Source organism: Pygocentrus nattereri, chromosome 14, assembly GCF_015220715.1.
Source record: "Pygocentrus nattereri isolate fPygNat1 chromosome 14, fPygNat1.pri, whole genome shotgun sequence".
Classification (NCBI taxonomy): domain Eukaryota; kingdom Metazoa; phylum Chordata; class Actinopteri; order Characiformes; family Serrasalmidae; genus Pygocentrus; species Pygocentrus nattereri.
The window spans coordinates 12,094,065-12,114,218 of NC_051224.1; the positions used below are offsets into that span (position 1 = coordinate 12,094,065).

Here is a 20,154-nt window from a genome sequence, read left to right on the forward strand (position 1 = left end):
TTGAGCAGTGTATTTAAAAGATGTAGTTTTGGCCTGTACCAGTCTCAGGACCTCACAGGTAACTGAAGTCATGCTTTTCTCCATGAACTCACCCTCTTTCGGCATGTCTTCCTGTCTGAAGCGGCATGGGATTTATTGAGATTATGAGCTTATGCTAATTCGTAAAAATGATGCAGGGGTGCACAGCTGTTAGCTTGTGATATAGGTTTAGCCAGCTGCCACAGAAGTAGCGCATGAGAACATGGGACATTGTCATGATTAGCTTGACCACTGCTGCAATGGAGATTTTCAAATGTAGAAACAAAAACCAGGGAGGAGACCGTGCTTAACTTCACTTAACTGGCATTGACCTCCTTATTCAACTCCTTAAAGCCTAATGACCCACATTTCTCTTCAGTTATTATCATTACTCCACGGCGTAGGTACACTGAAAAAAAGGTGGTATTTACACGTAGTAAGTATGGTGATGTAGTAACATCATTCATGTTGAGCCAATTTATACATTTGAACCAAGTAAATTTAAATTTAAAAATTTAAACCTTATTAGATTAAAACTACCTCTCACATTCCTTTCAGTGTTGGATTCAGGGGAAATGTAGAAGCCAGATATCAGTGCCATGCAGTTTGGGTTGTGGTCTGATGTTTGTGCATCAGCTGTGGTAAAATTAACAGCAGAGAAAAAAAATCTATTTCAAGGGCTTATATAATAATAATAATAATAATAATAGTAATAGTAATAATAGTAATAATAAATAATAATTCTATTCACTGAAATATGAGTTTAAAATAGTGTGTGTACATTTTTAACATACTGTTCAACTCCCAGTCTACAGAGTTTTCTGCTAAACATTTGTATACATTCACTACAGGAAACAAAGAGCTAATATAACAATTACTTAGTGCACAGTGTCTATTTATTTGCAGTTTAAATATTGGAATAAAAAGCATAATGTGAAATGTGCTAGAACAAACCATAATTTTATGGTTTTTTTTGTTTTCAGTTTGTTAAATTCAGTAAATAAATAGTAACTGTGCAATGTAATGTTCAGAAGTGTGTTTTCTATAGAGGAAGTGCTAAGTTATTATTACTTATATATTTGAAAACTAAGCTGCAGAAAGAACCCGTTTTGAATTTAGTGTTTTATGATATCACAAAACCCAGGGCATCTATATTCCTGCTGTTGGAACAAAGCCTTATCTCAGACAACAGTAACTTTACTGAAGAAGGAAAAAACCCTTCTCATTTTCAGTATAATGTTATGTATTGTGATCTGTGTAATATTGCAAAATATACAAAACATATATGTAACTAATTGCTCCTAAAGTATATAATGGCAATACAAGCGAAATTGATTCTGTCAGAGGATTTTTTTTCTTTAGGATCCATTGGTCTTGCTGTTTTATGATATGATATGTTAATCCCAGATTATACCCAAAGTGGTTTATTTATGTGTGTTTTCACATTTTTTTATTCCATTCATAAATCGCTCAGCTTCTCCTCCTTCTATTCCATTATCCCATGCTAAGACGCTCACCAATCAAGTCTGTCACCAAAAGTGGTGTAACCTGTGTGGGTGTGTGAATGAGTGTGGTAATGGAAGCATGCATCTGTGTAGTGTGTGTTTATGTGGGTGTTTGTGCAAACAAAGGCATCCCAGGGATGGTTTATATTATAATCTCACTTATTTTTACCACTGTATTTTATGCCTTTTTAAGAATTCAGGGTTCATCATGCCCTAAAAAAACACATTTATAAATTAAAAGACATTTATAGATTAGTTTATTATAGATAAGACCTACACAATAAGGATTTGATTAAATGTCAGGGTAAAATGTAAAGCTGGGCCATTAATCGACTGAGTGCATAATTTATCATATTCATACCCAGAATGTGTGTCCATTCATACCTATTGTAGTTTGGGATGCAATAGTGTCATATGTACGCAGATATGTGGATGCTGTTACTATGCTTATGGATGACATACACAAATGCCACATTCGTGATTTTATCACTGCATGTTTTACAGATGTTGCAACATCATCATGCTGAAAGTATCCTAAAACTAATTTAATATTGCATTATTGTTATATATATATTCCGCCCAGTGACCTCTGGGATAGGCTCCAGCAGCCCCCCACGACCCTGAGGGAGAAGTGGCTTAGAAATTGTGTGTGTGTGTGTGTGTGTGTGTGTGTGTGTGTGTGTGTGTGTGTGTGTGTTTGTGTTATGTATATTAGACAGCGCAACACTGAAGCCTTACTGCTTTGTCATTGAATTGCAACCTCAGTGTGGCATTTGGTTTTTTACACTGTGCTTAATGTCACTGAAATGTTCCTCTCGTCCTTGAAATATTCAGTTTTCCAGCCTGGAGCTGAATGTTATCATTACTGGGTTGACAATAGCCACTAAGTCTACTTAGTTACAAACATATATCTGCAACCAGAAAAGAGGAACTCTGGTGCTTTTGTCCTGTTTGAGCATAATTTCCTAGACAGAGTGGGAAACCTGATTTCATTATATACTTTAGCCCCAGATCCAGACTTTTAATCATAAAATTAAATAAATCAAATTAATGAGAATTTTTTCAATAGTCAGGGTGTAAGTTTTTTACACAGTTTTTTCCCAAGATGCAGCTGTCATTTTCATCACAATCTACAATTTTGCCATTAAATTAAATTTCTTAAAAAATTTAGTTTACTTAGTTAACAATGAAACAACAGTCACGAAGAGCGTGCCATTTGTCTAGATTTCTGTGTCAAGCACAAACTGAAGAAAAAGCAAGGCAAATGCAAGCTGATAATAGTTTATTGTATGTCATTTATAATTATACCGTAAACATGATGAAAGAGCCAAAAACTTTTAAAACATCATTTCTACCATAAAATGAATGGTGGAAGAAATGATAGAATGAAATCAAGTTGAACAAAAATCATTTCATACTTTATTTTAAGACATGTATTAAACCCACCCTTACATATAATTGCATATATTGTGTATTGTATGTTTTATCTTGCTTATAAAAAAAAGACATTCAAAGTTTATTCATTGGCATTTCCACCCCACACAGTCATTTCCATCTCTGCATACGATTTATTTTTTAGAAAAATACAAAAAAAGCTATTGATTTATAAACATTTAAATATTTTCAAATGTGGGGACAATATTATTGTTATCATTGTGACACAGTTCATTTATTTAAATAGACACATGTTCAATTCCAAATGTTGTTACATCAAAGTCAAATTGATTAAAACACTGAGACTGTGAAAGTATTTTTTCCCCTCAGTATTCACAAGGCCAGTGGTGCCCAGAGTTAAAGAATCATACAACCACATGATTAAGAAATTCAGAAATTCTACAAGCTGTGTAACATACGAATAAACCGTATGCATCTTTAATGCACTAAACACACGCCTCCACGGCCTCTGGTGGGAAATGAAAAACTTTAAGTTATCATTTCCAGAAGGGCTTTAACCTTTTGAAGTTTAAATTGAAACATAAACTACATGATTTGCTTGTGTACAAGATCCATGCAGACCATGCTAACAGAATGTACTAGTAATGTTACATAAGATAATGTGACATCATTAGGATGTACAGCGGAGGATGAAGTAGAGCAGGATTTGAGTTTACGCAGAAACTAAACACACAGAGTGGCACTGAAAACACGAACCAGTATAAAATCATAAAAGCATGTTTTTCTAACTTCTGACGGACGTTCCGGTCCAAATGGTATGTAATAAATAGAAAATATAAGCAGTGCTGTTGAGTTTGTATGGTTTTTCTTTGCCTTTGTCCTCCTTTTCTGTTCAAACAAACCTTTTCAAAGCCTTTTCTTCTTGTTCAGTTCTGTGACATCATTTTGACGAATTCTGAAAGGAGAAAGAGAACTGTAAACATAGACAATAGAGTAGCTCTTTAAAGACAGAGGTAGAGTAAGTAAGCAAGTAAATGGATGGATGGATAGATAGATAGATAGATAGATAGATAGATAGATAGATAGATAGATAGATAGATAGATAGACAGACAGACAGACAGACAGACAGACAGACAGACAGACAGACAGACAGACAGACCTTAGCCAAACAGTTAACTTTAGTGTCACATATTTTATGGAGAATAAACCCAGAAACCCAGAAAATCTTCCAGCAGAGTTCTATATATAGAACCGTTTCTTGCTTAAATAGTTCTTTGCATGAGAAATGGTTCCTCAAACTGATGGAGAATGTGTTGTATATGGTTCTATATGGTTCTATCCAACATGGTTCTTCTATTGTTACAAGCTTGACATCATAACAATAGTAAAACACTTTTTGATACTATATAGAACCATTTTCATAAAGGTTCTATATAGAACCATATATGACACATCCTCCATCAAACTGAAGAACCATTTCACCAGGCAAAGAACCATTTAAGCATCAAATAGTTTTATATAAAACTTATGGCTCTAAATAGAACAATTGCCTTTACTAAAGATCCCTTGACCCCTTGAAGAACTGTGTTCTCTTTACTCATTTTTGAATGAGTAAGTTAGTTGTTTCATTAGTTCCCTAGTTGTTTCATTATGTAGCTAAAAACAGTTCTCTATCAACTACAAATACACTTAAGTACAGAAAAAATCGAGGTCAAGACAGTGTTCTAAAATGCTAATAAAAAAGGAGGCAATGTTGTGCAAATCATTTAAACCCTGAATTTAATTATAAATAGTATTAAGACAACATATCAGTTGTTGAAACTTAGAATTTTTATTGTTTTTTAAAAAACATATGCCCATTTTGAATTTGATGCCAGCAACACTTTTGCAAATAGTTGGGAAGGGCATGCTCACCACTGTGTATCATCACCTCTTTTTTTAACAACGTTGTGTAAGCATTTGGGAACTGAGGACTTGCAGTTCAGGGTCTCCTTTGTCATATTTTTCATTTCAAATATTTTCAATGGGTAACAGGTCTGGACTGCAGGCAGGCCATTATAGCACCCAGACTCTTTTACTAAACAGAAATGCATTGTCTTGCTGAAACAAGTAAGATCTTCCCTAAAAAAGGTCATCTGGATGGCAGCATATGTTGCTCCAAAACCTGTATATGTCATTCAGTATTAATGGTGCCTTCACCGATGTGCATTTCATCTATGCTGTGCGCACTAATGCATCGCCAAACCATCACAGATGCTGACTTTTGAATTGCATGCTGATAACAAGCCAGATGGTTCTTCTCCTTTTTAGCCCAGAGGACTATCCATGATTTCCAAAAATAACAAGAATTTTGATTCATTGGACACTTTAAGTCAAGCCAAGAGGCTTTTATTGTTGTTTCATCTATGTACAAGTAAACAGTGGAGTGAAATTACGTTCCTCCAGGAACAACACGGTGCAACAAGGAACACAAAGTACAGTACGTGCAGACATAGTGTGCAAACAAAAGAATTAAGCTAGAAACAGTAAATATGATAAATTAAACAGACATTAGACACAGTAAACAGACAGGACAGTGCAGCACTGACACAGCACTCATTCTGGACATGAGGTGGTGAGAATAAGGTGCAAAGATATTAAACATGCTGTGATCTGTGAGTCACGCAGTCAGGTGACATACATATACACAGGAGTTACTGAGTTAGTAAAACTTGAGTAAACAGTGTAAACACAGTGTAAGCAGCAATGTTCCAGATAGTGCAAGTAGAGCATCAAAAGAGGCGTGTGTGTGTTCCAGAGTCTGGCAGTTATGGCATGGTTAACTCCAGTACCCTCTGCCACATGACAGCAGTGAAAAAAGTCCATGTGAGGGATGGATGGGGTCGTCCACAGTTTTGGTGGCTTTGTGGTGGCAGATGTGGTGTGTGGTGTAGATGTCCATGATGGAGGGAAGAGAGACCCCAATGACCTTCTCAGCTGTCCTCATTATAGGCTGTAGGGTCTTGCAGTCAAAGGCAGTGCAATTCCCAAACCAGGCAATTATGCAGCTGCTCAGGATGCTCTCCACAGACCCCCTGTAGAACATGGTGAGGATGGGAGTGGGGAAATGAGCCTTCTTCAGTCTCCACAGGGAGTAGAGGCGCTGCTGGGCTTTCTTGGCTATGGAGTTGGTGTTGAGGTAAGGGGTGAGGTTATCTGTGATGCGGACACAGAGGAACTTTGATTTCCACAGCAAAGCCAGTGATGTTCAGTGGGGGGTGGACACCTCGTACTCTTCGTAAGTCAACAACCATCGCCTAAGTTTTCTCCACATTCAGAGACAGGTTGCTGGTTCTGCAGGAGTCTGTTAGCCGCTGCACCTCCTCTCTGTATGCTGACTCATTCTTGCTGATCAGACCCAACACAGTCGTGTCATCAGCAAAGTTGATGATGTGGTGTGAGCTGTACTCTGCAGTACAGTCATGAGTCAGCAGAGTAAACAGCAGTGGACTAAGCACACAGCCCTGAGGGGCACCGGTCATCAGTATGGTGGTGCTGGAGATGTTATTACCTCTCCTGACTAACTGAGTTCTCTCATTCAGGAAATCCAGGATCCAGCTACAGAGGCGTTCAGGCCCAGCAGGCTCAGTTTTCCAAGCAGGTGCTGAGGAATGATGATGTTGAATGCTGAACTGAAGTCTATGAACAGCATTCTGATATAGGTGTCTTTATTATCCAGGTGGGTGAGAGCCAGTTGAAGTGTGGTGGAGATGGCATCATTTGTTGAGTGGTTGGGGCAATATGCAAATTGCAGTGTTTCCGGTGAAGGAGAAAGCTGATCTTTAAGGTGCTTCATGACAAGCATCTCAAAGTATTCATGATGAATGAGTGCAACGGGACGGTAGTCACTGTGGCAGGACACTGGAGACTTCTTTGGCACTGGGATGATGATTGTGGACTTGAAGCACGATGGAACGACTGCAGTGCTCAGAGAGATGTTGAGTATGTCCATGAAAACATCAGGCAGCTGATCGGCACATTCTCTGAGCACTCTGCCTGGTATGCTGTCAGATCCTGGTGCTTTTCGTGGGGTGACTCTTTGTTGAGTTCTCCACACATCAGCTATGGACAGACACAGTACCTGTTCACTTGGAGGAGGTGTGGTTTTCCTCGCTGTTGTGCTGTTCTGTGCTTCAAACCAAGCAAAGAAGTTATTAAGCGCATCTGGTAGGGTGGCTGTCACAAGCAGGTGGAGGTGACTTGTAGTTGGTGGTGGCCTGGATGCCCTGCCACATGTGCCATATATCAGCAGTGTTTTGAAAATGATTGTGGATTTTCTTTGGGTAGGCACACTCAGCATCTTTGATGGCAGTGAAAGCTTGGCTCTTGCTATCCTGTGGCTTACTTTGTCCCTTGGCTTGAAAGCCTTGTTGCAGGTTCTCAGCAGCATGTGCATTTCTGCAGTCATCCATGGTTTCTGGAATGAGCATCACAGAGATGTGGTCTGAGTAGCCGTAGTGGGGCTCAGCCCTGTATGTGCTGGGGATGTTTGTATAAACAAGATTCAGCACATTAGCCCCCCGGGTTGCAAAGTCCACATACTGGTGAAGTTTGGGGAGTACTGACTTCAGATTAGGATGGTTGAAATCTCCAACAACAATAAACAGTCCGTCTGGGCGTGTGTTTTGCAGATCGCTGACAGCACTGTACAGCTCATTCAGTGTGGCTTTAGCATTAGCACTGGGAACTATATACACCACTACTATGTACAGCGTAGTTAGCTCTCTTGGCAAATAAAAGGGCCTGGCTCTGACAATCACAAACCCCACCAGCGGTGAGCAGTGACTAGAGACTAGTTCCGTGTTTTCACACCATTCAGTATTGATGTAAACACACAGTCTGCCTTACCGCACAGCTCAGCATTTCTGTCCACACAGAAGCACAACAGGCCATCGAACTGAATGGCTAAGTACGGAGTGCAGCTCAAAATCCGTGTCTCCGTAAAAACATAAACACAGCAGTCTCTGAACTCACACTGGGTAGCCTGCTGAATCTGGAGGCAGTCCACTTTATTCTCAGAGGAGCAAATGTTTGAGAGAAGAAGCGATGGAGCGGCTGGTCATCTGGGGTTAGCCATTAGCCTAGCATGCACCCTGGCTTGCTTGCCTCACTACCATTGCTTTTGGCCAGCAGGCTCATGAAGCGCCGTGGTTCGAAGCTAGCCTAGCTCACGTAGTTCTTCCCGCAGTTTGTTTGGAAGCAGAGATAGTAGTTGATTTCTCAGCTGTAGCAAGCTCTGGCTATGGTAGACGCTGGTGCTGGTTGAAGCGGTCAAGAAATTTTGTTTGGTCGGGTTACACTACAGATAGTAAACAAAAAAACAGCAAAAAAGCACCGTTTTGCAGTTCCTGAAGTGGCCACTGCGGTTAACCACCAGGAAGGACACACTATTCCGTGTTGCCTCAGTTCAACTTAAATGAGCTTGGGCCCAGAGAAGGCGGTGGTGTTTCTGGATCCTGTTTATGTGTAGTTCCATCTATGCATGGTAGAGTTTTAATTTGCATTTATAGATACTGTGACAAACTGTGTTCATAGACAGTGGTTATCGGAAGTGTTTCTGTGGCCATGCAGTGATTTCAATTACAGAGTTGTGTCTGTTTTTAATGCAGTGCTATTTGAGAGCATGAAGCTCATGGCCATCCATTATTGGTTTCAATACTTGTCCCTTGCATACAGAGATTTCTGTAGATTCTTTGAAACTTTTACCAATATTTTATACTGTAAATAATGAAATCCCTTATTTTAAATAGAGAGATGTTATTCTTAAACAGTAGCACTATTTCACTGAGTGGTGAAGCCCTCCCTATCATCATTTCTGAAAGACTCTCTGGGATGTTCTTTTTATACCCATTCATGTTACTGACCTGTTGTCCATGTTACATTATTAACCTAGTTAGTTGTGAGATGTTCGGCCAAGTACCTTTAGCATTATGCAACTTCACCAGTCTTTTGTTGCCCCTGTCTTAATTTTTTTTAAAATGTTGCTGGCATCAAATTCAAAAAACATTTTTTCAGAAAACAACAACATTTCTCAGTTTCAACATTTGATATGTTGTGTTTGCACTGTTTTCAAATGATTTGCATACTGTGTTTAAATAATTTGCACATCATATTACTCATCAGGATCAAATTGCTCATTACGAATCTCAAAGGCTAAGACATTCCTCTTGCCAAATTCATATCAATGTAAACTGAAACTACATTATGATATATGTTTTTTTTGTGCAAAAGCCAGGACTGCCCATTAGTCAAAGACAGTTTTTCATTTTTCTTTTTTTGTTTTTATATACTTGAGTATGCTTAAATTCTTTCAAGTACTTTTTAGCTCTGGACTTCCACCAAAACAAATCCAGACAAACAGAAAGGAGCATCGGTGGTAGTAACACATGGGGGAGACTTTAAGTCCTCAAACTTCGACCATTCATGTATGGTGCTCACACTTGTATAAAACAGTAACTCTACACCAGCCTCTTAGTGTGAGCTATGATGTGTAACTGAAAAGCCTTCACTCAACTCTTTTTATTGACAAATGTTGTCACTGAGTGCAGTACACTTTGAAAACGTGTAATTTTGTGTCTGTATGTGATTGACAGGAGTCTGTGCATTATAATGTGAATGATGTCTGTTATTCAAACATGCCCAAATGTGTAAAGGATGGTCGAAAACATACTTACTATTTTATCTAAGTAGTTCTTAAGGTTATGTTTGAGTTGCATGTAGCAATGCAGAAGGAAAGGGAAACATTTCATTAAGATAGAAAAACAAAGAGTTTGCGTATGAAACTCACCCTCAAAGTCCACTGTTCCATCTCCATTGTTGTCTGCCTCTCTCACCACGTCTTCAATCTCTTTCCTGTTGGAAGTCTCCCCAAGCAGCTTCTGCATGGCATGCCTCAACTCATTAATAGTAATGGCACCATCACCATCTAAATCAAACTACACATAAACACAAAGAGAAAGTCAACAATGACAAATACATGAAGCTAGATAGACAGACAGATAAATGCTCTAACACATAGCCACAGATGTCTCAGGACCCTCAGTTTTGCTACAGTATGTGGTACAACATGTAAATATACAGAGAAATATGACAACAGACTATCACATAGTTAGGAGTCTTGCTACTTTTACAACAGCATAATAATGTTTATCAATCACACCATCAACTGAACATCACATTGTAGCAGTTACATGTACTTATTACCACTCTAAAGTCTACAAAAGCAGCAGGAAGCACAAATAGCACATTACAGCACAAATAACATGTAACAGCAAAAATCTCCTGTGAAATGATTTGTAGAAGGGAAAAATAAAAGCTGATTAACAGACTGCACAAACTACTGGTCATTCCCCCCCACTATGATTTGCAAATAACAGTTAATAACTGTAAAATCCAACCTTTCAAGTGCCAAATTTGCAGCAATCTATTGTGTGTAAGGCATACAGTAAATTACTGCAGTGTTTCCACTGTAAATTTGCAGCAGGCCTGCAGTGTATGTCACTATGACGACAGAATGAGGGAGTGCCAAATATCTAGAACAGTTCCAGAAAGACTGAATGACCTCACCTCTTTGAATGCTTCCTTTAGCTCCTTCAGGCCGATCATTCCAGCCGTCTCGGCCAACAGCTTAGGAGCCATGAGGTCCACAAAGTCCTCAAAGTCTACTCGCCCTCCGACTTCGCACCAGAAACAGAAAACAGCCAAAAAAGAAACAGAGAGAGTGATGCACAAAGGAAAATTTGCATGAATTATATATAAAAGTGCCATATATACAGTGGCTCCAAAACATATTTGGACCTTGGTGCCACACAGAGCAAAGCATGTGTTAGAGCACCAAGTGAAATAAACAGAGACTACTGTACACATGTTCAGTATTTATTTTTATTCCTTACGGTTCATGTTGATGTTCTGGCCAAGTTCTATCAGTTCCATCTCAGTAGGCATGTATCCCATAGTCCTCATCAGATTACCCAGATCTTTACAGCTGATAAATCCATCCTTATCCTTATCAAACTCACAAAAGGCCTCCCTCAGCTCTGAAACACACACAGTCATGTACATTGTCCATTAAAAGGTCAGGGAGACCTTGTCTGCATTACATTTTCTGAGTAAGATTTGATTTTCTCTGTTATTTATAAACGAAAGAACAAAACAAAAAAATAAACCTGGAAAGGTGCAGTCTTGTGTATATATTGCAACAGAGTGGGTTTTGCCCAATTAATGATTTGCTTTAGTGGAAAACACTAAAGCATTCTTTCTTTGTTACTGTACTTATGTATTATTTTGGAAATTGTGTACTTTATTAGATTGAAATTGAATACTTGGACTGTTACTCGACTGAGTCATCAAATACATTTTCCAAAAGAAAAAACATACTTTCGCTCCTTACACTTTTTCATTACTGATCCTAAAGTCTTTCTCTTTTATCCAGTGCATTTTTTACTCTTTAACTCAAATCACTGTCAAATGAAACTGTCTGTAACAGTGCTATTTCATTTTGGTATAAGGATTGGTTGTTGTGAAGGTTAAGACAAGGCAAATTCTGTTATTCACAGCATGTGGTCAGCTCATTCCCATCTTTAAAATTACTTTAAAGGGTCCAAATCCAACATCTTTCTTGTACATTTTTCCCTCTGAGGTGCCCTTGTATAGTTTATGTATGAAAAATGGTCATAGTTAATTTTTATATGACAAAATGAAGTAGAATTAAATAGAGTGTTTCTGTTACTGAACTACAGGGCTAAATTGTTTTAGTTTGAATATGTTGAAATATGCCAATGTGTTGGTTGTCATGACATCACAGAAAAAATGCATTCAAAACACGCTCTATTTCAGCAGCATACATTTCCATGTATGGACTGTATGGACGTGGTGCTGAATGGCACATTTTAAAACTTTAACAATATTTACAAGTTACTAAGATGAATGATTATTATTTGCAAAGAAAAAATGTTAAGACCTAAGCAGATTTCTGTTGGATATGTTATTTCAAATTGACAAAGAAAACATGCTTGTTTATTAAAAACATTTTGACAGGTAATGCATGTGCGTTTATGTGCACTTTGACACCATGAAGCTTTATTACACACTTATATAAGCATAGCTCAGCCAGATTGCATTGAAATCCCTGTTGTTACGAATAATAAGCCTGAGTATATAACAAGCTTGGATTGTAAAAGGGTAAACAGAGGGTGCTGGATGATGAGACTGTACAAAGGTGGGTTAAGAGTGCTAGGGAGTGTGTTTTCCATCTACAGACTATGCTAGTTATGATCTTATATGCATTTGCACACAAAAAAGGAAAACAGACAAATGAAAATGGGGAAGATGGAGGTGATAGTGAATGACTATGTTACCTTCTATCTCATCAGCGACCAGTTTCCGCTGCTGCAAAACAGTTCACAGCAAGAATTCAGTTTTTTTCTGTTGTTGTTACATATAAAACAAAGCACTAAATAGCACTAGCCAGTGTCCACACCCCCAAAGTCGATTAGAGTTAATATGTACTAGTGCAAAGAATGTGGATTAATTTCTAAATGATTCCCCGAGTGTCATATGTACTGAGGACATTTGTGTTTACTGTTTTTTTTTTTCCCCCATTTGCTCTTTCAGTCCATTCACTTGCACAGATGACCACGATTATTCATGATTACAGTAGAGGATAGTAGGGCAGAAATGTTTACAGGCTCCAGATGGATATTAAAGGAATACTCCAGCTTTTTTCACATAATCTCTTCTCTGCTGTGTCTGTAGCGTACAGCTGATTACCACAGACAATAAGTTTAACACCTTTCCCTGTATTTAGAAAAGAACAGAAAACGTATTGACTTGAAACATGTTTACAATTGAAGCCAAAGGGCTGCTGCCTCAGATGTGGCAGATAGATCTTGCTGGAGCATTCTTTAAGAGAAGCAAAAGAAATTGGCGGAATAGCTGCTATAAGTCCAGCATAGCAGCACTTTGCTGATGAATTAATGTGATCATCAGTTCAAGAGGTAACAATAGACAGTGATATGATCCCAGATAAGCATACAGACACTTAAGCATACATTCAGACACATATATAACCATCAAAGAGTATGTAGTCTGTAATCATGATCTTGGTTTGAGACAAATTGCTGTGAAAAAGTGTTTGCCCAGCCAATTTTTGTTTCAAACAACTTATCCAGGCATTATGTTTATTTTTGCTTGTAAAATCACTAAGTGACATTAGTACTAAAACACACACACACACACACACACACACATTTTCTAAGCCGTTTCTCCCTCGGGGTCACGGGGTTGGGGGAGGGCTGCTGGAGCCTATCCCAGCAGTCATCGGTTGGAAGGCTAGTACTAAAACAATTAAACAGTAACAGTAAAAAAGTAGCTAAATTTCACACTTGCAGAAAAGTTATTGATATCTTGTAAGATGTTTAGAACAACACAGGTTTGGTTCCTTTTCTTCTCACATGGATCACACAGATTTGTTCAGTTCCACCAGCAGCACACCTGTATTAACTCATTTACAATGTTAACTGAGATTTTATAACTACTAACTGGACTTCCTCAGGTACAGATGGTTAACACACTAACAAACATCAAATCACAGTGTGTTGTATTAATGCTTATTTGTATTTATTCTAATGTTTGGGTTTTTAAGAGCCAGTAAGCTTCTAAAGGGGAACTCTTTTTTGATTTGATGCAAAATGCTCCATATTAGAGAACCTTACATGGTCTTAATTGTTCATAGTGGTGGTGAGAAGAACTAGATATCTATAGAGTTTAATGCCTCTGAAAACTCCCTCACAGACATTATTAATTACAAATATACTGCCTGATGTCTTGGCAATGTTTTAAAATAGCTTTTGGCCTAGAATGTATTTTTTATATTCCTTTCATGGCACAGAGATACATGCAGGAGATTCTAAGGCAAACATGTCTTTTCAGATTTGCTACTATTTTACATATAAAAATTTGAACACATGTGGGTTGATGGTCATTTTGGATAATAATAGAATGGCTACATTTGTGTTGTAGAAATCAATAAAGAAATCTGTGTCAGTACATTTCCCTACAATGTACATCAAACCACTTTTATTAACTTTGTTTATATCCCAACCATTGAATTATGCAAAAATTCCACCGAAACAAAGTCAGTGGAATTCTCCTTTTAATATAATTGTAATATGAACACAAATAAATTACTTTCAGTATATTTGTAAGTGGCCTAAGACTTTTGGTTGTTTCAAACAGACTCACACACACACAAGTTTGAAACGGCAATGAAACATTACAGTTAAAACTATTGCTCAGGTTAGAGAGAGGCTGAGGTAGGTTTTCAAAGCAGACTTACGATGTGTTTGCCTCGGAGGAAAATGCAGGCTGGGCCAAGACGCAGATCCATCTCTTCCCGTCGCTGTGACAATGAATGTGTGAACATGTGTGGCTGCTCCTGGACTCTTTAGTGAGACTGTACATGGACTGACTGCAGTTTCCTATAAACTGTACAACAATAAATATTTCAACACAACAGATTAAACTAATCCGCTATCTTGGCTTAAAGAATTCTCTGTGTTTTTCAGGTGTGTTGTTGTTGTCCCAGGTCACGATTAACAAAGGTTGACATCACAACTTTGGTCACATTTTTGTTGCAAAAATGAAATCTTTCTGTGTAAATGTGAGTAAAGCCATTTCCATACTCAAAATATTAACAAAAAAAAGTTTAAAAATGAAGGTCCCAGAAAGGGTTCTTTGCATGATTAAACATCAAAAAACGTTTATGGTTCTGTAGAAAACCTTTCCATAGATGGTACTTTAGAGGACCACTTTTTGGTAAATGAGATGTGTGAGTGTGAAGAACCTTTTTCGAAGTTTAAATAAAGGTTTTAAAAAGAACCCTTAAATTTGCAAAGAAACTTTGTTATATTCTTTATACCTTTAAAAACAATGCTTCTACTGCAGCATTGGTGGAAGACTAACAACTATGTACATTATGATTCGTGTCATCTCCAAAAACCATAGACTAAAAATGAATTCACATCTCAACTTTCACATTATTAGACACCATGAAATTTCTAAAAATGTCAGATTTAAGTCCACAATGAGTCACTGAAAGGGTTCATACTTGTTTCTAACAACATATATATATATATATATATATATATATATATATATATATATATATATATATACGTTGAGCTGCATATCAAAGATGGTGTTACAGCTTCTATAATAAACAATAATAATTCTCTCACCTACTCCTCCTCCTGGATTGCGTGATTGAGTGTGTCCTGTTGCTGTACCTTACTGCTCTGCACACACCTACCAAGTTCAAATATCCTCCTTTGTCAGGCAGCTACAACTGGCTGATCAACTCAGAGAGAGAGAGAGAGAGAGAGAGAGAGAGAGAGGGAGAGAGAGAGAGTTCAGATGGGACTTAAGATGAGACAGATGGGGCTGGATTCTGTCACAGTGGTTGGCATTGATTGACATACATCAGTATTACTATTTCCACTGCTAAACACACAGTCAAACCATATCTGATATTGTCCTTCCCTTGTTTTTATGACCTTCCTCCACATGGACACACACACACACACATACACACAGACACAGACACAGACACACACACACACACACACACACACACACACACACATATATATATATATATAGGTTACAGCTAAGCTAAGTGTGATCTGGGAAAGGTTGAGTAAACTAACACACAAAAAAAATCACAGTAGATTGTTTATTTGTATTTATTTGAATGGGTTTTTTAATGTTTTTGTCTTTTTCACATGCCTAGATAGATAGATAGATAGATAGATAGATAGATAGATAGATAGATAGATAGATAGATAGATAGATAGACAGATAGATAGATAGATAGATAGATAGATAGATAGACAGATTTCTGATATCTTGGAGCAGATAAACTGATACTGACTAATTATATAGCTTTTTAAAAACACACAGGTATATATGGATAGAACTACAGAAATGTATATTGAGTCTGTGTTACATAAACCCACCATCCCCTTGGGTGTCCAGTGTTTGCGTAAGAGATCCCAGTAATCCCATAGCTCTTAATTCCCAACAAATTCAAGAGCAGATGTACATTCACCATCATCGTGTTCTGATCACATTACAAGACCACGACAGACAGAGAGAAAAAAGAGCAGAGAAGGGCAGGACAATTGCTCTAGCCATGCTCCTCCCACAAATATGGTCTTTCACACTGCTGCAAAGCTTGACTGAACAAGCTTTACAGTTGGGGTGTGTAATAACATAATGATATGATTCATTATCGTTATACATATTGTGCGTTGTGAAAATGTCTTCAGGTATTGTGATGTTGCCACACTACACACCTGTACTTCCCAGAATGTCGCCAAAAGCCCTGTTGAAAATCATTCATTTTGTTTACAGTTAAAGGCCATACTGGAGTATGTGGTATTTCAAACTATCCAGGTTGGAAATGACAACAAATTTGCTGATATGCTAACATGAGCTTATGTCGAATGAGCCTAGCAACAGCTGCAACAAAATAACACATTTGTGTGCGGAGCTCGGATGGTTTCTTCTGATTGTTGTTGAAAAAAATGATATGAGGATCCAAAAGTTTAAAAAAGTTGTTGTTTGTTGACTCTCTAAGTGAAAATAAGTCAACACATTCTCTACAGGGAACTTACATTGGACAGTTTTCACAAAATGTAATGCATGGTTCCTATTTATTTGCTGAGTTTTACACACAAAGGAAAATACAAATGTAAAATGTGCCATAGCTTTTGCACAGGTCACATATTATTTTTTTTCCAATATATCAAATAAACAAAAGTTGTGCATTAAAATGAACAGAAGCATGCTCGCTGTAGAGGACATGGTAACTCATGTGTTTCACTTAAACAAAATCAACCAAACATAATATTAGTCTAGGGGTGCTAGACTAATATTTGCCGTAAGGAAAACATACAAGAGGCTTTATTAAAAGGAAGCAGTGTGTTGAGTGCGCTGGGGCGTAGATGAGTGAGATCCCCTCTCATCATCTCAGAATGTGAGAGAAGCTGAATAAAATGTCCACTTGCATCAGCAGAGTTAACGTAATGGTATAACAACCATCCAAGTGGAAACAGTGGTGCACTGGTAAATATTATACAAAGCTGTGTCAAGTGTAGCTGATTCTGGGACATTGTGGAAGACAGTACCTTTATTAGAATGTTAGGTAACAATATTTATGGACACTTTATTTGGATAGCACCCTTTAGTTGTTCTGTCAATGTTTACATTACCTTACTTATATTTAACTAATTATAAAATTCACATTAAATGGGAATTCCACTGATGTTCCTAAATTTCTGCATAATTCAGTGGTTTAGATGTAAAGAAACTTATTCAGAATGGTTTTATGTGAAGTCGATCATTGTAGAGAAACATACCTTTTACTGTGGTGGTGATAGAAACCAGAGGTTGTGATGTCTACAGTGCAGATATAGCCATTTCATTTAGTCTACAAAACAACCAGTGAAGTTGCATGTGTTGTCTGAGTTGCTATATGTGATGTTGATCATGGTAAAATAGGGGTAAATTTGAAAAAAAAAAAATTGCTTGGGTACTATATTTACTATATTTGGGTTCATATCACCTGAGAAAAATTCTGACTGAAAGTTAACACAACTGTAATTTTTTTAATAATGTAATTTGTTCATACCACTCTATAATATTCTGTCCACAATAGTTATTTTGTTATGTATTGTGTCTCCTCAGAACTGCATGTGTATAGAAATGCATATCTGTATATGTACAATTGCTCACACATTTCTTGAGCTTCCAACTCTTTGTCATTCTTTATTCTCTTTATTTTCCATTTATTTTATTTGTTCTTTAGAGTACTGTTGAGATATTTATGTGCTTGTCAGGTCTGTTTATTATGTGACATGACATATACTGCAAAAAAGACAAAAAACTGTTCTTAAAAATGTTTCTTAACTTTCAAATGTGACCAGGCAGCCTTAAAATTTTGACTTATTTGAGCTTTAAGTAATAGGTTGATAGAGATTCCTGTTCCATTAACATAATACTTGAGTGTATACTTGGTGGATGACAAAATCCTTGTATGTTTAACACACTTGCCAAAATAAAGTGATTCTGAGTGAGACCTAATCCATTTATAACAATATTAATTTCAAGCCCATTTGGAACATTTTGGCCAATAATACATTTATTATAATGCAATAATAATAATAATTGTTATTATTATTGTTATTATTATTATTTTATTTTTACTATAAAGAAGAGCTGTGTCTAGCACCAAATCCATTTTAAGACATTTTGGATAAAAGTATTTTTGCTATAACATTGGGTAATATATTTACCATTATGGTAACCAGAGCTGTGTAAAGTATCAAGCCTCTAGTGAAGCCGATGTCGTAAAACAGGCCAGATAAATAAAAAGTATGAATGTAATGGTTGGTTGTAACATAATAGGCTTTCATCTGTGCTGTCACTCAAAGCATATCAGTATGAGTGGCTGAGTGACCACATCCCAAAGAGGGAAAAGAGGTAAATAGGACAGAAAATCAAGAAACAGAGAAAGCAGCGCTGTGGTCACTGAGGTAGTTTTCATGTGAGAATGTTCCCAAATCTGTGTGTGTGTGTGTGTGTGTGTGTGTGTGTGTGATAGAGAGAGAGAGAGAGAGAGAGAGAGAGAGAGAGAGAGAGAGAGAGAGAAAGAGAGAGAGATACTGTACAGACACAGAACCACGTGGCAGACTGAAACAGATTACCTGGACTAGATTACAGTATCACAGAAGAGGGATTGACCGATTTATGCATGCTTTGATGATCTGCTCAAACCTGCCTTCAGGGGTCAAGACAACAGCTGTTTTGGGTGCTTTGAGCTCCTTTTACTCTCTGAGTGTACAATCAGAGAGGGACAAATGGCTCACTATGTCAGTGATTTTCCTTTATGAGTCTCTCTTTTTCTGTCTCTCACTCATTTTATCCTGATGTCTTTCCTCTTACTATCTTTTTGTACAGTTCTGATGTTTCTCCCAACCCCTCCACTGCTTCAAATGTTAAACACTATTGACTTATAGTTTCAAAACATATAGTTTTGAACATCTTTCAAAAATCAGTGTATCAAAGTTAAGTGTAGCAAAGTCACGTGTGAGTTAACAATTCATATTTCACAGGTATTGTAAGCTGAGTGTATGGACCATTCTATAGAGTAAAAAAATCACCATTAAGGGTTAAACTTTGGGACAGCCACCTCCCAAAAGAAAGAACCTTATAAATAATATAGTCTTTGTAAATGTCTAAGGTCTAAACATTACTTGTAAATATTTTTTTTGTACTGTGGGAATGTGGTTTGAACTAGAATGTCCATATGTTCTGTACTGTGATGTACCAAAATCAGACAGAATGCAGTAAAAAAAACTATATAAGTGTGTATAAACACTGATCAGGCATAATATTATGACCACCTCCTTGCTTCTACGCTCAGTGTCCATTTTATCAGCTCCACTTACTATTTTGTGGCACTTTGTAGTTCTACAGTTACAGACCGTAGTCCATCTGTTTCTCTGATACTTTGTTAGCCCCCTTTTACCCTGTTCTTCAGTGGTCAGGACCCTCATGAACTATCTGGTACTATTTGGGTGATGGATCATTCTCAACATTGCAGTAACACTGATGTGGTGTTTTAGTGTGTGTTGTGCTGATCTGAGTAGATCAGACGCAGCAGTGCTTCTGTTAGTTTTTAAACACCTCAGTGTCCCTGCTGGACTGAGAATAGTGCACCAACCAAAAAATATCCAGCCAACAGTGTCCTGTGGGCATCATCCTGTGACCACTGATGAAGGACTAGAGGATGACCAACACAAACTGTGCAGCAGCAGATGAGCTGTCGTCTCTGACTTTACCTCTATAAGGTGGACTGACAAGGTAGGAAAGTCTGCTGTGTACAAATTTCAATTTTTTGTTTTAAATTGTTAGTGTTTATTTTTTGCATAAATGGTTGCAACTATAATAACTGCAATTTCCCTCTGGGACCAATAAAGTATTCTGATTCTGATTCTAATAGAGTGGACAGTGAGTCAACACAGTATTTAAAAACTCCAGCAGCACTACTGTGTCTGATCCGCTCAGACCAGCGCAACACACACTGACACATGACCACCACATCAGCGTTACTGCAGTGCAGAATGATCCACCACC

General features: G+C 37.6%; 1 protein-coding gene across 1 annotated transcript; it reads right to left on the minus strand.

Annotated features, from left to right (window-relative positions):
• Positions 1 to 3,829: 3,829 nt before the first annotated feature.
• cabp5b (calcium binding protein 5b) lies at positions 3,830 to 14,380 on the minus strand. The gene is made up of 6 exons (XM_017681757.2): positions 14,294 to 14,380; positions 12,315 to 12,345; positions 10,851 to 10,994; positions 10,525 to 10,634; positions 9,746 to 9,893; positions 3,830 to 3,873 (listed from the first exon to the last, which is right to left on the minus strand). The coding sequence occupies exons 1-6, from the start codon at positions 14,378 to 14,380 to the stop codon at positions 3,845 to 3,847; spliced, it is 549 nt and encodes a 182-aa protein (XP_017537246.2). The 3' UTR covers positions 3,830 to 3,844.
• Positions 14,381 to 20,154: the final 5,774 nt, after the last annotated feature.

What these genes read in the sequence shown, in the direction of transcription:
- cabp5b (XM_017681757.2), bottom strand. Translation starts at nt 14,380, where the DNA reads ATGTTCACACATTCATTGTCACAGCGACGGGAAGAGATGGATCTGCGT. An exon ending in CCAGAACATCAACATGAACC is followed by an intron (nt 10,635 to 10,850) that starts GTAAGGAATAAA and finishes TCTGGTGCGAAG; the next exon opens with TCGGAGGGCGAGTAGACTTT. An exon ending in TGGAACAGTGGACTTTGAGG is followed by an intron (nt 3,874 to 9,745) that starts GTGAGTTTCATA and finishes TTCTCCTTTCAG; the next exon opens with AATTCGTCAAAATGATGTCA.